This window comes from Lampetra planeri, chromosome 2 (genome assembly GCF_965212315.1).
Source record: "Lampetra planeri chromosome 2, kcLamPlan1.2.h2, whole genome shotgun sequence".
NCBI lineage: Eukaryota > Metazoa > Chordata > Hyperoartia > Petromyzontiformes > Petromyzontidae > Lampetra > Lampetra planeri.
The window spans coordinates 8,392,252-8,409,056 of record NC_136108.1 but is presented as its reverse complement, the minus strand read 5'-3'; the positions used below and the strand labels follow the sequence as shown (position 1 = coordinate 8,409,056).

Below are 16,805 nucleotides of genomic sequence, written 5' to 3'. Positions count from 1 at the left end.
GACTATGTTGATCAGGCAAACCCATTATCGTGGCGTTATAGAGAAGACCGCATTTCTAGCGAGACAAAGGACAGCTGACGAAGGCAAGGGGTGGCGGTGTGCTCGGCTCTGTGCGAGTCTCTTTACAATCTCAGTTCTATAATTAGCGTAATGTATAACCGCTGCTTGGTTGTAGAACTTGTTTGACCATACTTCACCACGCTGGTCATTGCGGGTTGGTTGAAAAGCTCCCGGACCGGTTCAGATACCACTCGCCGCTGATCGTTCGCCGCGATCGGGAATCGAACTCGGGTTCGATCCCCCCGACGCTGAGTTCTTCGAGAAGTCCGTGCTAACCACTGCGCCACCGCTCCCACTGCCCCCCCCCCCCCGAGTCTCTTCAACGACGCATAAAGAGAGACAAAGACGGATACAAATAGGAGCGACAATCATGGGGGGGGGGGGTGGGGGATCGGATCGAGCGAGGGGATTCCGTGAGGACCCCGTTAGGACCCCCTATTCATCATGTAGGGCACCTAGTGCCCCCCCCGCCCATCCCAAGCGAGATGTCATTCGCGTGAGCTCAGCGTCTCTTTATAGACGCGGCCGCCTTGCGTCACGCGCCTGCTTTAGGGGGCAGCGCGTAAGGAGGTTTGGGGGGGTGCAGAGAGCTGACCACGTGCGCGTGCAGCGCAGTTTTGTCGATTCGCTGCTGGATGACGACCTCGTCTCGCCGACCTGTGGGTCCTGGGGGTTACGTGACCCCCCCCCCCCTGTTCCCCATACTTCACCACGCCGGTCGTCGCGCGCTCTCAGACGCGCTTGTGCGGCCGTCTGGAACGCTCTGCCTTAACGATATGAGGAAGCCACCTGGAGCTATGGCACCTTGAAATGAAGGTTGAAAACGAATTTATTTTTAGAACAGCTTTTTGTGTTCAGTTCGTCGTCATTCCCGCGCACCTCCGATTAGCACGGTTGGCTACGTACGGTGCGAAAGAAGTTCAACGTACCTACCATATGTACGGTACGTTGGCAGCCGTGTCGAGAAGTAAAACCCCGCTTGCTTGCCCATCGCCACGTGAATAACCTCTTGTCGTAGCAGCTCTCTCGCTGGTTCAGCAGTTCCACTGCCGGATGAGTTTTTTCCGCTTGAGGACGACCGCTTGTGTTGCGATCGAAACGTCGTGATATTTTTTTTTTCGACCTACGTGACTTTACCGAAAGAACCAAAGAGTTTGGATTCCTGCAGTCACGAAAGCTTCAACTCAAGATTGAGGCACAGCGAGTTGATCCTCTCACTGCCATGCAGCATGTCGCCTCGTCGCAGCCTATAGCACCTGGTTGTGCATCGCGGACGCCCCGCCCGAGCCACTCACGACTCGGGGCTCAATCTCACCCGCCCTGCCAACGTGCCGAGCGGGGGCCCAACGTTGGCACGAGGTTGGAACCGTCAGTCCATCGTTGGGGCCAAAGCGTTCCACGTTTACTGGGGTCTGTCTTCAGCTTACGTGGTCTGACGCCAATCGGGAGGCATTCACGGGTGATATGATCCCCAGCCTTAGGGAACTGGTCATACATACAAAAAACTAATCATACAACAGATTACACAAACATACAAAGACAAAGTTCCCCCGTGTAGCCTTAACAGACTGTAGGGGCAAGTGCTATTAGCGAGTAGCACCTATGAAGGCCGGGACGGTACGCGAGGGGGTGAGTGGCCAGCACCACGCCCGGCTGCCTTTGTTTCCCCAGTGGCGATGTTTACTACACACCGCACCAGGTACTCATTTGAGGCTGAGTCAACCTAGGGGAGGCCCGGGACCGGTTCAGATAATCGTCACCGGTGTTGGCCGTGAGCGGGAATCGAACTCGGGTCACCGGGTTCGTAGCGCAGCACGCTAACCGCTGCACCACCGCTCCTCACCTCTCTCCACACACCCTGCATTGCTCGAACTCGCCCGCATCACTCAGCGCACACTCGAACGAGCACCCTCCCTCCCTCCCTCGCACCTCCACCGCTCGTCCACGCAAAGCGATGACCACCCACACTGCTCATCATCACAGACTCTGGTGCCGGCCCATCTCCCCACCTTCTCTCTGTACCACCACCACTGGCCACCCACCCCATCCCTCTCACCCGCACCACTACCCACGTACGGCTCGGCACCCACCCACACGGCTAACCCCTCCCGCCGCGCCGCCCTCCCGCTGGCTAAATACGGGGCCCGCGCACGCCGCTCCGCGCTAACGCCGCCGCCGCCGCCTCTCGCTCCCAGGACACCCGACCCCGGCCATGGCCTCTACATTCGGCGGGGCTCCGCGGTTCCTGTCGCGACCGCGGCCCCCGCGTGGCCTCGTCCCTGGCGCGGACGCCACCATCAACTGCAAGATCGCGGGCGAGCCGGCGCCCGTCGTCGTCTGGGAGAAGGGGGGCGAGCGGCTGGGCGCGGGGGGCCGCTACCGGCCCTACGAGGACGGCGACGGCGGCTACGGCCTCGTCATCAGCGAGGTGCGCGGCGACGACAGCGGCCTCTACACGTGCCGCGCCTCCAACGGCGTGGGCGAGGCCTACATGGCCGTGACCCTCAGCGTGCCGGCGGCGGAGGCCTTGGCGGCGGAGGGACCGCCGGGCGTGACCCTGTCCACACGGACACCGCCACCAACACGGACACCGCCACCAACACGGACACCACCAACCACACAGACACCGCCACCAACACAGACACCGCCACCAACACAGACACCGCCAACCACACAGACACCGACAACCACACAGACACCGCCACCAACACAGACACCACCAACCACACAGACACTGCCAACCACACAGACACCGCCACCACGGACTCTGCCCACTCAATCTCGGCCCACGTCGACGTCAACTCCGAGCCGGATTCGTCCCGCGTTCGAGTCGGCCCCGCGCTCGGTGCACGTCCGCGCCGGTCGCGACGCTGCCTTCTCGTGCCGCGCGTCCGGCCAGCCGCGGCCCCGCGTGTCGTGGGAGAAGGGCGGCCGCGCCATCGACCACGCCGCGGACGGGGGCGGCCGCTACGCGGTGAGCGAGTCGGCGACGAGCGACGCGGCGTGCACGGCGTCCGTGCTGCGTGTGTACTGCGCTCGTGCGGCGGTCGATGCGGCCGAGATCGTGTGCCGAGCCGCGAACGCGGCCGGGGAGGTCACCACCACGGTGAGGCTCGAGGTGGATGAGGAGGAGGTGGCGGACGACGTGGAGGAGAAGGGGTCTCGTCGCTCGAGGCGAGAGCCCTCGCGGTCACGGGGCAGCTCGGCGTGTCCGCACGCCAATGGCGAGAGAAAAAGTGGCGGTTACGAGGACCGGATAGGTGGTGGTGATGGTGGTGGTGATGATGATGACCACGAATGGCGGAAGCAGAAGGAGGAGGAGGAGGAATACTTTTCGCCTCGGTTACTTGAGGCCAAGCGACGGATGGAAGGTCTGGGTCTGGAATTGAAGAAACTCCGCGACGGGAGCGCGTGTGGGCGAGACGACCTCATCTCGTCCGCACATCGGCATCACAAGCAGCAGCAGCATCATCGCCACCACCGTCATCAACGTCACCACGAACAGCAGCAGCAGCAGGAGCCGCCGCCCGTGAAGCCCATGAGCTACACCATCTCGGAGGGGAAGCACGCCAAGTTCAGCTGCAACGTGACGGGCAAGCCGAGGCCGCGCATCGTCTGGAAGAAGGAGGGACGCGAGCTGGCCGAGGGCCGGCGCCACCTCCTCTACGAGAGCGACGAGGGCCTCTTCGTGCTCAAGGTGCTCTACTGCCGCGCGCGCGACCAGGGCCTCTACACCTGCGAGGCCTCCAACCGCGTCGGCTTCACCTACAGCGCCGTGCAGCTGCACGTCAAAGGTTCAGGAACCCCTCGTCCTCTCCGCGGTTCTGCCGAGCGCTCCGTGTCTTGTCCCGTCCGTTATTATAAAGGGGGGGAGGGGGGGCGGGGGGGGGGGCAGGGTCGCCCGGTGGGGGGAGCAAAAGGGGGCAATTGTCGCCGGGCCTCGCAGTCAAGGGGGCCCTACAACGGTGCCGGTCGTATCGTCGTTGACGGATAAGGGGCCCGCGTGGCACCCTGTCCTCTGGCCGCTCTGTAGACGGGCATGCCGTCACGTTCTGACCCGCCCCTACTGGATATCTGTGGTGGGGAAAAAAAGCTTAATAGCTCATCGGATTCCTCCAGTATAAGCTGATTCTGACCTGTTCCACTGTATGGCTCACTGAGCTGCCCCCTAGCTAAGCAATCGTTTTTGCCATTTCTTAAATCGCCGTCTACCGAGTGGCATCCGTTGCGTTCCGTCTGCGCGCCTCCCGCTCCTCGCTCTCGCGAGTGCTTCGCCGACCGTCTGCTCCGCCGGCTTGGGTAGGCGCTCGCTAACAGCGACTCCGTGGGCTCCCCCCCCCCCCCCCCCACTGCCTTAGAGCCACCGTGCCCGTTCCGGAGCCGGCTGCGCGACACGGAGGCGCGGGAGGGCGGCGTCGCCACCCTGGAGTGCGAGGTGGCGCGCGCCGGGGACGAGGCGGCGTGGTTCCTGGAGGAGCGGCGACTGGGGCACTCGGAGAAGCACGCCGTGGAGAGCTCGGGCAAGCTGCGCCGCCTCGTCGTGCGCGACCTCGGCCCCGACGACGACGGGGTGTACGTGTGCGAGACCGCCGACGGGAGCCGCACCGTGGCCGAGCTGAGCGTCACAGGTGGGCCGCAGTAGAAAGGATGGAGCGGGGGGCCTGTGGGGCAGGGCGGGTGGAGCGGACGCGCCGAGCAGGTCCCCCCCCCGCCCCGCCTCCATTCTCCTTTCCCTGTCCCCGAATGGGCGACTCAAATTGTTGGTGGGGCGGTGCCATTGTAGCCAGAGGGGCGTCAGCGTGGTTCCTTGCACCGGCAACCAAGATACCTGCTTGATACGGCTCTGAACCATTAGGGCCGCAGTGTTGTAACGTGGAGTTGATGTTTTGTGGTTCCTCGACTCCGTATCACAGGTCAGAGAGGCTCCGTATCACGGGTCTAGGCCACATAAAGGTTGTCGGTGGAGGGGCGATGGGGTGCCTGGTCTCCACCGCAGACTGCTTCGGGCCTCAATTCAATCCGAGGGGTCCTAAGAAAAGAAACGGTGGCCTCATAGGGGGGCCTCTCGTGGCATTTTGCCCCAAGCCTCCAAAAAAAAAAAAACTTGCCAGTCCTGGGCGGCCAGTCCGTACTTTTACCTTTACTCGACTTTACACCCCCTGTACTCACCCGCGCTCGCCTGCGTTTTCACCCCGGGCAGGCAAGATCGCAAAGCGGCTGCCCCGGCGGGTGAAGGTGGCGGCAGGCGGCGGCGCCGTGCTGGAGGCGGAGGTGGCGCGCTCCGGCGGCCAGGTCCACTGGCTGTGGGCCGGCCGGGAGGTGCGGCCGGAGGACCACGGGGAAGGGGACGACCCCCGCGCCCGGGCCGCGAGGGACGGGGCGAAGCGTCACACGCTCACCCTGCGTGCCCTCGAGCTGCGTGACAGCGGCCCCGTGGTGTTCGTGGCGGACGGATCGCGATCGACCACCCAGCTCCTCGTCGTGGGTGCGGATCGACTGTCGTCGTCGTCGTCGGATGTTATTGTCGTCTTTGTTTAGTTCATCAGCAATAACGGCATCATAGAAATAATAATAATAATGGTCGTTGTCATCGTCACCTATTTCATCATCGTCATCAATTGCTTAATTTTTCACGGTTGTGTCATCGTCGCCATCAGTTATTATCATTATTGATAACATCATAATAATCATCATCAGTAGCACGATCACCAGTTAAAAGAAGAAGCAGCAGCATTTTAATTATTTACATTCATAGTTCGTATCATAACAAACATCATCGTCATCATCACAGTCATCATATTTAATTTTAATTGGATTTGTCCCCATTGTCTATGGTGGATCATCACCATCATCAAACACGTTTACATTGTCATCACATCTTCTTCCATAATTGTAACGATCAGAAGCACAATCATGACCCCCCATTTCCAGAATCCGCATCATCGAAGGAGCGGAGAGACGCAGCTTCCCAACAGAACGGGGACGCAACCTCCGAGTCGCGACCACTCGACAACGACATCGACGACATCGACGGGATCAACGACATCGACAACAACAACAACGACATCGTCAACATCAGCAACAACAGCGGCGGCAGCGGCAGCATGCTGCCCACGCTGGCCGAGCTCACGGACACGAGCGTCACCGTGCGCTGGACTCCGCTGCCGGACGCGCGGGGCTATGCAGTGGAGCGGAACGCGCTCGGCCGCCCCGAGTGGCTGCGCTGCCACGCGGACGAGCTGCTCGCGGAGCCGCGTCTGCTCGTGCGCGTCCCCGAGCGCGCCGAGTACCGCTTCCGCGTGTTCGCGCTGCGCGCTGGAGCCCTCCCCGGCAGCTGCGAGGCCGTGCCAGGCACCGCAACGCTCGGTGAGAACGTGCGGCGGCGAGCGAACCCCTCGGGCCGACGGTTTCGGTGGCCTCCCCGCGCCTACCCGTGGTTTCTCGCGGCTCCCTCCGTGGAAAAAGTGCGTGCGTTACAAATTCTGCAGCATCTTGAGATGCAATGTGACGTGAGTGACGCTTCGTAAAAATGATAACGTTAATCGCTAAGATTTTTTTTACCCCATCAGTTAGTTGGTTATTGACGTCATCTGCACAGATTTTGTAATTGCTATTGCCTCGTGTGTGTGTGGGATCTCTCCGGGTACTTCGGTTTCCTCCCATACACAGAAATACCCAATGAGGCATTGGCCAAACATCCTCACCAGGGCACGCTCCTTAAAAGGTGTCCCGAGACTCGGTGCGGACATTCTGGACAATAACGGACGTTGTCATTCTCGCTGGAATAGTTCACGCGTTTTGAATTTCCCAGTGGAAATTTGGCCGCATAGATGACGCTGTAAAAGCCAACAACAGTGGGGTTTCATGTCCATTGAGATGCGTGGAAACAAACGTGGAGTCAATATCAAACCACCGCATGACTTTAGCCACTCAGCTTACAATCGGCATGTCCTGTGATGACATTAGTCACTGACTGGGTTTTGGAATCATCGTTCTTTCCAATACGCAAAACGTTCCTTCATGGAATTGGCCAAACATCCCTTAGCAGGATCCTGATGAAAGACAGTGTTTCATTTCAGGTTGGTCTGGATAAATGAATAAATAGCATTCTATTTTATTATTACAATTATTGATACACTCTGGGTGGAGCATTGGCACGATGGTCCGCACACTTCGCCATGAACCTGGCGACCCGAGTTCAATTCCTGGCCATGGCTAACATCAGTGGCAGGTGACATCCGAACCGGCTCCTGCGCACCCTTCCAACGCTTCACCAGCCCTCGACGACCAGCGCGGTTACGAGCGACGCATCGCGTTGACGCCATAGTCCAGCACTTAACAGTCACCATTGGTACCTCATTTGCCAATAAAAAAATATCATTGTTTTTTTACCCTTTCATCTGGCAACAAAACTGACACCTTTTTTACGAGGAGTCATGTTTGCATAGACCACAATACCTGCAGTCATAATGCAAACAAAAACTCTGATAAGGACAGTGCATACATAATCAGAGTTATGTTTTTTGTTTGCATTATGACTGCAGGTATTGTGGTCTATGCAAACATGACTCCTCGTAAAAAAGGTGTCAGTTTTGTTGCCAGATAAAAGGGTAAAAAAACAATTATCAGTTAACAGTCAACCAATCGTGCTCCGTCGCCGCCACCCCCGTGTGCCCCGTGTCTCCTTCCTCGCGCGCAGCCGTGGAACCGGTGGTATTGCGGGCTCCACACGACCTCCGGGTGAGCGAGGGGGAAGACGCCGAGTTCCGGGTGGAGCTCTCACCATCCTCGTCGCCCTCGTCCTCCTGCTGCTGGCTCCTGGACGGGCGGGAGGTGGTGCCAGGCGGTCGCTACGGGATGCGCGCCGAGGGCCACGCGCGCCTCCTCGTCATCCGGGACGTGGACGCAGGCGACAGCGGGGCCCGGGTGGAGTTCCGGTGCGGCGAGGAGCGCGGGCGAGCCGCCACGCTCACCGTCACAGGTGAGCGATGGCAGAGTGGCCACACCGCCCCCTCGTGCGCCGTGCCGGATTTCATAGGCGCTCGCTGACAGCACTTGCCCCAACAGCCAGTGCAGGATACACAGGGTATCTTTGTCTTTGTGTGTGCGTGTGTGTGTGTGCTTGGGTTAGCAAACACGCACACATCAAGTTGGCAGAGTAGGGGACACAGGTGATCCATCTGCCAGCCATCTTCATCAGATAACCCACAACACCAAGGGTATGTTCCATGACCTGCCAGCGAGCCTTTGACACCTTCCAGGGGCAGTGAGCACATTTTCTGGACTTGTTATAAACAGGTTTATACTCACATTCAAGCTGGCACCACCTCAAAAATTCAACGCTGTGCAAAACAGACGTGTATTTGATTTTGTCATGGATGCACCCCTACGCATAACAGCGTACAGCTGTGTGCTGGCGTGCGTGCGTGCGTGCGTGCGCACAAATTTCACTGAAGACATTTGGAGGCCTCAAGAGTTGAAACGCTCTTATCACGACCGTGACGTTTGGGTGACACACGTCCATAATCCGGCGGTGGGCACTTGGGGCTTTAGATCAAGACGCACGCGGGAGACTTCTATCTTCTCATATAAGTCGGGGAGCGTTACGGACACGTTGGCGAGATAACGGCACGGCTCGCGCGTCTCTGCGCGATCCGTTTTGAGAAGCACGAACACGCTCGACACGCGGCACGTGGGGATTGATCGTGCTGGAGGAGGAACGCAACCCGCGGGTAAATCCAGATCGGATTTCCGATCCTAAATAACACATCCCCGGTGAGAGTCGCTAATGATCACGGTAATGGTACAGAAGCCACGGTTGCAGGGGACGTCTTGCCTTGCATCTTCTCCCGGGGGCATTCAGGCAGCCAGGCCTAATTAGCCGTAGAAAAATAACGGCGTCGTTCCATATTCGCCACCGAACCATGGACGGGGGGGGGCTTGTATATCGGGTGTGCGTTAATGGGATTGATCGAGCGGATAGAACGAGCAGGGCTAAGAGTGAGCCAGGAGGCGGCCACCTCAACCACTGCAGCACCACCGACGAACTACCATCACACCATCGCCATCGTGCCACCATCACGCGCGTACCACCCCAAGCACCCTGCGATCCTTCATCCAAATAACGACCTCCCCATCTGTTATCGCTCCATCGTCGCACCACCCACCACATCGCTGTCCTATCACTCACCACCCCATTACGAGACGGCCGCTGTGGTGGTGAGATGTTAACGACCTCGCCTGGTATACAGGAGGTCGTGGGTTCGATCTCGACCCTGACGCCTGCTGTATATTTGAAGTTTGCATGTCTCTCTCCCCACGGTCGTGTGTCTCCGGGTCCTTCGGTTTTTCCCTCAATGTTTAGAAATATGCTTTTTGAGTATTTGGCTGCTGTACATTTCCACGTGATAAGCCACTTCGTTGAGCTACCATTTGTGGCCAGGTCGCTTCTGAAAAAGATCTATAAAAGCTCAGTAGGCCCTTCCTGGTAAATTAATTTACCGCCCATCACCACCCAATTATCATAATATATCAACCACCAGCTACCACCCCATTACCATGCTAACCACCACCCATCACCCACAACTCTGTTACCACGCCACACCAGCGCCCAGCAGCCACCACACAAATACCCAGCACTTGCCAAACGTATCCCTATTACCCGATCACTCCACACTCACCATCATCACTTTGACCACCCAGCACCACAGAAACTACTGCTAAGCCCACCGCAACCCACCATCTCACCACCCCCTACACCACCGTGCCCCCCCCCCCACCGTGCCCCCCCCCCACCGTGCCCACCCCCCCCCCCACTGTGCCCCACACCACCGTGCCCCCCCCCCCCACCATGCCTCCCCCACCGTGCCCACCCCCCCCACCGTGCCCCCCCCCCCACCGTGCCCCCCTCCACCGTGCCCCCCTCCACCGTGCCCCCCCCCCCACCGTGCCCCCCCCACCGTGCCCACCCCCCTTCACCGTGCCCCCCCCCCACCGTGCCCCCCACACCGTGCCCACCCCCCCCCCCACCGTGCCCCACAGCACCGTGCCCCCCCACCGTGCCCCCACCCCCGTCCTTCCCAGGCCGAGGGAGATTCAGAGCCCAAGTCGTGCACAGCTGCAGGGGCTGCAGGGGCAACACGCGAATGTTCACCCCGCGCTGCACTGCCACTCAACCACGGTCCCGATATAGACGCTGCCCGGCGTGCGTGCGAGCGTGCGTAGGGATGTGCCTGGCGTCTGCGTAAGTGTGCGCGAATGTTTGAGCTGTGTGTGTGTGTGTGTCACGGTGCGTTTGTGTGAATGCGTGATCTGTGCCCGTGCGTGAGCACGCGTGTTGTGTAACCTGCTGCCCGCGTCTAATTGTGTGTCACCTGCGATTATATGAGCACGTTGCGTTATCCGTGGCTTTAGGAGCATAAGTGGGTTTGTGTGATTGATCACACGCACGGCCACCCACCCACGAAAGTCAAAGATTCCCCTGGTAGCCTTAACCGACTGTTGGGACAAGTGCTGTTAGCGAGCACCTATGAAAGCTGGCACGGCACACGAGTGGGTAGGGTGGCCAGCACCGCGCCCGGCCGCCTTTGTCTCCCCAGTGGCGATGTTTGAGGCCGAGTCGACCCACCCGCACAATGCACACACGCAAGCGCAGATGTCCCCACTGACTCGACAGCTCAGAACCCTGGCGTCGACCAACACCCGGCACTCGTCAGCTCTTGGGTTTCACTCCGACCGGGGCTCGAACCCTGAACCCTCCAGGACACGACACTCGCATCGCTCGTAACCCCGCACCGCCGCAGCCTCTCCCGTGGCAGGAGGTTGGCTCTGAGATTTCGCTCGGAGCGAATTCCAACCCGTCGCGCGTTTCAGGAAGGAATTTATCAGGCGGCATTTCCAGGGCTCGGAGAGTGCAGGGATTGAGTTGATTTGATTCGTTACACGAATCATCGCGTTTAGACAATTGCTCGTATATTTGTACAAGGGGTGATCCGTGGGTGTGCGTGAGAACGGCAGCAACACAAAAGACAAAACACATCGACACTGCAAAGAGTGAGTAACAGGGTCCTTAAGCGACACTGCACAGCTAACGAACGAAGTATTTAACGTTCGTAAACGAAGCACATGTGACGACACAAACAGTGCCAGGATGGTATGGCGGCAAGAGGCCCCAGAAAGAGTTAGGTACATGTGCAAGTCAGCTGTATATTTTAGTCCAACGGTGACATAACCACACGCTAATCAAAACAAAAAACCAGCGCGTGTGGTCAATGCAGACTTGATGCCTTGAAACAGGTATCAATTTGGTGTTTGAACATATTTACACCTGTTGGGTTGCCAGAACGGGTAAAGCTTATTCTTGTGTATTTCCTTCCCCCCCCCCCCCTCCCCATCATTTTGATACTGGCATAAAAAAAGGTCCCATAGCTCTAGGTAGAGGTGCAAGTTTGCTCCGTGTGTTTTGGCCCTAACAGTCGCCACTGGTACCGAGGGTGGGGGGGGGTGGTTTGCCAGCGGTGGTCGCTCATCGAGGCAAATGCAGGCAGTGAAGGCTCATCATCGCCGGGGGGGGGGGCGGAAAAAAAAACCTTCGGCGATTCGTGAGCCGGAGGGCGACAACTCGCCACCTGTCGCCCGCTGTCGAAGCGTTCACACTTTTTGAGCGAAGCGGTTCCGGCGAAACCCCGCGGAGCCGACGCCGGTGAAGAGATTGACAGCGAGACAAAAGTGAACGCGCTCCGCAAGGTGGCGAGAGGACGGTGGGTTGCGCACTGGGTCGCCCAATGTGCTGCCCCCCCCCCTAACTTGTAGCATCGATGGAACAAGCCAACCAGCCCCTAGCTAGCTCCAGCAATAGCCCCTGAACCTAACCAACTATTCAAATTATTCAATTAGGATTATACTGTCCTTAGCAATCTTCCCCACCCCTTCTTTAAAAAAAGAACAACTTTTGGCAGCACCCAACTGGAAAAGAGTCATGAGACTTGGTGAGGCTTTCCTCTGTAAACAAGCACAATAATAAGCACAAGCCTGCCTTTAACATGCGAGTCAACCAGACACTATCCCTATCTATATCCCCCAATTAGCATAGCCGGCAAGCCCATAGGACTATTCCCTACCCCTGTCCCGTACCATACGAGCCAGATCGTAGCCCAACCTCTAACCAGCTTTCTCCCGTGTCTTCACAACTCCACGCTAATCCCAACCGCCGCTAAAAGGGAACATTCCGTGTTGCCTTCCTATCCATGCCAATCTACCACTAAAATGGAATATTCCGTGTTGTCTCCCCGTCCACGCCAATCCCAGCCATCGCCTAAATGGAACATTCCGGCATTGTCTTCCCATCCATGGCAATCTCACCCACCGCCAGCCTCCCATCACCGCTTTTGGTGACTTAGATGTGAGCCAAAATCTTTGTTTCTAAATCAGCTCAAGCCTCCTGTGAATCACATGACTCCTGTGTGGCCACGCCCACTCGAAATCCCTCAACTCTCCCCACCAACCTGTGAAAACAAGATGCTGCTCAATGCAGCAGCTTCCAGGTCATCGTGTAGCCTCTCCCAATTCTCATTTCCCTGACCCATTTCTCCAACTTTTCCATTGCTTTCCCATATGTGTCTTACGTCCCATTCTTTCTCTTCTCTCTTCCCTTTCCCATTCCGTTTTCTATTTCCATACATTATATCATTGACTCTACTCCCCTCTTTAGCCGTGTGCCATGGGAAAATAAGTTGATAAGTCATATACTAGTTTCATGCTTTACGCATACATTTCTTGCCGCATTTCAAGAATCGTTTTTTTGAGCAGGGCCTTCTGCTTGGGATGTTTGGCCAGTGTTTGTGCGCGAAAGCCAGAGTGCCCAGATAATACCCATGCCTACAAGATGAGAACACGCAAACTTTATGAAACAGAGAGGGGCTTTTCTAAAATTGCTATGCAAACATATAATAGAGAGACTGGAACAAATAGGGGAATGACATTCGTAGGCTTTGATCTAGGAGTTTCTAAATATAATGATGATGGAGGCAATTCTGATGGACGTCATGAGGATTATGATGATAATGGAGGTCATGATATTGATGATGGTCGTGATGGTGACCTTGAAAGAGGTCACGATGAATTTTATATCAGGATCTCGGTCTTGATAATGATGGTGATGGTCATGATTATAATGTAGTTAATGATAAATAAGTTAAACACGATGATGATGTGCTGGAGGTTACATTGATAGTGATGGACTTCAGAACAATTATGATGATGAAGTTCAGGACGATGACAATGGCAATTCTCTTGTACTTGCAACAGGCCACCACCTCTCTTTCCCCTCTCCTTCCTTCTCCCGTCTCTCCTCACCCCTCTCTCCTGACCTCTCCTCTCTCCCAGCTGCCCCAGACCTCTTCGTTCGGGACCCGGAGCCGAGTACGGACGTGCGTGCCGAATCGGGGAGCCCCGCGGTGCTCGCGTGCCGCGTGCGTCGCCCCGGATCGCGAGTCCGCTGGCTCGGGCCCGGCGGCATCGACCTCCTCGCCGACAAGCGGCCGCCGCCTCCGTCTCGGGGTCATGGCCACCAGGAGACGGGGGCTGGCGAGGGCAGCGGAGGTGCGAGCAGGAAGGAAGGCGACGAGGAGGAGGAGCAGGGGGAGGTGGAGTTCAGCGAGCGGAGCGAAGGGACGCTGCGAGAGCTGACCGTGCGCACGGCGCGGCCCCACCACTCGGGGGAGTACGCGTGCGCGACGAGCGACGACTCGCTCACCTTCCGGCTGAGCGTTGCGGGTGAGCGAGACGGTGCGACGCGGACGTGCGCGTAGCCATAGCGTTCGTTACAGGATGACGCTGCAGAACTGCGGATATCGCTTCGCAATCACTGCGCACAAAGATCCCAGTGGCGCGGCAGCAGAGGCACCCGGATTCTGTTTTGCCGCGAAACTTACTGGTGACGGAGGTGGTGGTGATAGTGGTGGGGTTGATGGTGGTGGTGGAGACTGTGTTGATAATAATAGCAAATGGTGGTGGTGAAGGTCGTGGAGATGGGAGTGATGCAGATGATGAAGGAGGTAGTGGTGGTACTGGACATTATCGTGGTAGTTTCGGGAGTAATTGATTTTGCACAGTAAAGGGAGATGACAGGAGAGTTTCTGATGATCATCATAATGGAAGTGACGACGACGATGCTGTGCGCGTGCGCGCACAGAGCCGCCCGCGACCTTCGTGTCTCTCGAGGAGACGCTGACGAGCGTGGAGGCGGTGGAGGGGGAGTGCACGGAGCTGAGCTGCGTGGTGTCGCGCGGGGACGCGAGCGTCGCGTGGCTCAAGGAGGGACGCGCGCTCTCCGAGCAGCAGCAGCAGCAGCTCGGCCTCCGCCTGGAGGCGTCGGGGACGCTGCGCCGCCTCGTCATCGAGCGTGCGCAGGCGGCGCACGCCGGCGTCTACACGTGCGACACGGGGCACGAGCGCGTGGACTTCACGGTCCGCGTCGCCGGTGAGAGCCCTCCGACCAGCGGTTGTGGATCACATGGGTTGCCTTACATGTCACATGGGTCGCTCTGCTGGAGTTGGGAACACGGTGTTTTTATAACACAGCTCCACATCATGGGTCAGAGAGGTCATCACTTGGACAGGAGTCGCCCCGCAAGTCCAAGTGATGATCACGATGTCAGTTATGATCAGGGAACTGCAACCAAAATAACAAGAAGAGGCATTTTTCTTTTATCAGTATTTCAAGAGCCGCACAATGCAAGTGGATACCAAATGGTCCTTAATGAATAATGTCATGAAGCGGTCCTGAAAGCGCCACGTACGGCTCCGCAGCCGCAGGTTGCTGACCCCTGGCCACGACCATGGCGGAGTTACGGCAAGGGTCGTGATTATTCTTGCGCATTGCTTTTCGATATAGCAACTCATGATCATCAGTCCATGTCCTGCCAGAGGTCGTCTTCCTCATTTTTCCAGGCTCAAAACGGTCCACAGTGTGGTGCTCAGTCTGGCCAGGGGTTTCCACAGTCGCATGCCACGGGGCATTCTCTTGATTTGTCCCGCCTGAGTAGCTGGTGGCCGCATCTCACATGCGTGCCACGGGTTGTTCGGTTGAGCGTGTACCACTGTTTGCGAGGCAGGCCTAATCCGGGGGGGGGTTCGACGGTCGGCTCGCTGGTGAGACGTTCGTTATTGAGGACGTCGCTCGTTCTTTTGAAACTCGGTTGCACTCCAGAAGGGTTTCCGCCATCGTCTCGGGCGGGGCATCGATAGTTTTGGGAGGTCTTCGAGGGTGGGTGGGTTTAGGTTTTTGCTTAAATGTGGTGATGTTCCTGTACACTTTGGCAGAATCTGATCTATTATAGCAAAATAATATTTGACAGTACTGGGAACCTGGATAAAGGAGGGGTTGATGTCAGCATGTCCGTGATGGTTGGAGTCGTTAGTATGGTGCCGAGGTGTTTCGTGTGGCTGCTCTTTGCCCAGACAGGGAGCAGCTCTCTGTGGTAACGGTAGAGTATGCAAGGGTGGTGGAGAACGTGAGGGCGAGGGGAGAGTGCAGAGTGTTCACGTGTTCACTCCCCGTGTCGTTCTCTCACTTCTAGACCACGCTTCTCGTTTGCTTCGTCTTCTCGTGGCCTTTTCGTAGATGCTCTCGATAAGTCACCGTGATCCTTTCGCGTTTAAAAGAGCAATGCGATGATAATGATTTTGGCGATGATTTTGCTGATGGTGGGTGGAAGTCATGAGAGTAAAAAAGTAATGATGATCATGACAATGGCACAGGATGTAAAAATCATATTGTAGTTCATGATGAGGGCAATCATGACATTGATGAGCTACTAATGACGATGCTGTGTTCACGCGCCAACAGAGCCGCCCGCGACCTTCGTGTCTCTCGAGGAGACGCTGACGAGCGTGGAGGCGGTGGAGGGGGAGCGCGCGGAGCTGAGCTGCGCGGTGTCGCGCGGGGACGCGAGCGTCGCGTGGCTCAAGGAGGGACGCGCGCTCTCCGAGCAGCAGCAGCAGCAGCTCGGCCTCCGCCTGGAGGCGTCGGGGACGCTGCGCCGCCTCGTCATCGAGCGCGCGCAGGCGGCGCACGCTGGCGTCTACACGTGCGACACGGGGCACGAGCGCGTGGACTTCACGGTCCGCGTCGCCGGTGAGGAAGGCTCTGGTGTCAGGGGTCATCATGCAGGTCACACGCGTCGCATGGGTCTAAACTATAAACGAATCCTTTTATTTTACCGGGAAAGTCCCACTGAGCTACGTGGCTCGTTTTCAGAGGCGACCAAATGATAGCTAAACTAAGTGGCCTATCACGTGGAAATTGATAGCAGCCAAATGCTCTCAGCGCAAGTTTCTCAATGTGGAGGGAAAAACCGGAGGACCCGGAGAAAAAGCTACGCGACCACGGGGAAAAAATGCATACTATAAATATACAGTCATCGGGGGTCGGGATCGAACCCACGACCTCCTATATACCAGGCAAGGTGGTTAACATCTCGCCACCGTGGCGCCCTAATTGGTCACTTGTTGGCTGGCACCAAGGTCGGGTATCACCTCTGTGCATCAGGTACAATGTTTGTAATGAGAGCCGAGAAGCACTGTAACTAACAAAGTGAAACGCAAGCAAAACGTTAAAAGGTTGGGCAAAGTACCAGTGGGATTAGAGTGAAGGTCATGGGTATCGTTGTTCGTATGTTGAACTTCTTTCGCACCGTATGTAGCCAACCATGCTAATAGTTCGTGCTAGGGTCTGATTTTCTAAT

At 57.4% G+C, this 16,805-nt stretch overlaps 1 protein-coding gene across 1 annotated transcript in view; it reads left to right on the top strand.

Annotated features, from left to right (window-relative positions):
- Positions 1 to 2,261: 2,261 nt before the first annotated feature.
- Positions 2,262 to 16,805, top strand: part of LOC144733312 (obscurin-like protein 1) — a 33,872-nt gene continuing 19,328 nt past the window's right edge. The window contains exons 1-8 of the mRNA XM_078615149.1: positions 2,262 to 3,854; positions 4,419 to 4,688; positions 5,261 to 5,545; positions 6,247 to 6,426; positions 7,760 to 8,041; positions 13,444 to 13,833; positions 14,252 to 14,539; positions 15,520 to 15,572. Of these exons, the coding sequence (XP_078471275.1) occupies positions 2,273 to 3,854; positions 4,419 to 4,688; positions 5,261 to 5,545; positions 6,247 to 6,426; positions 7,760 to 8,041; positions 13,444 to 13,833; positions 14,252 to 14,539; positions 15,520 to 15,572 (3,330 nt within the window). The 5' untranslated portion in view covers positions 2,262 to 2,272. The remainder of the gene's footprint in view (positions 3,855 to 4,418; positions 4,689 to 5,260; positions 5,546 to 6,246; positions 6,427 to 7,759; positions 8,042 to 13,443; positions 13,834 to 14,251; positions 14,540 to 15,519; positions 15,573 to 16,805) is intronic.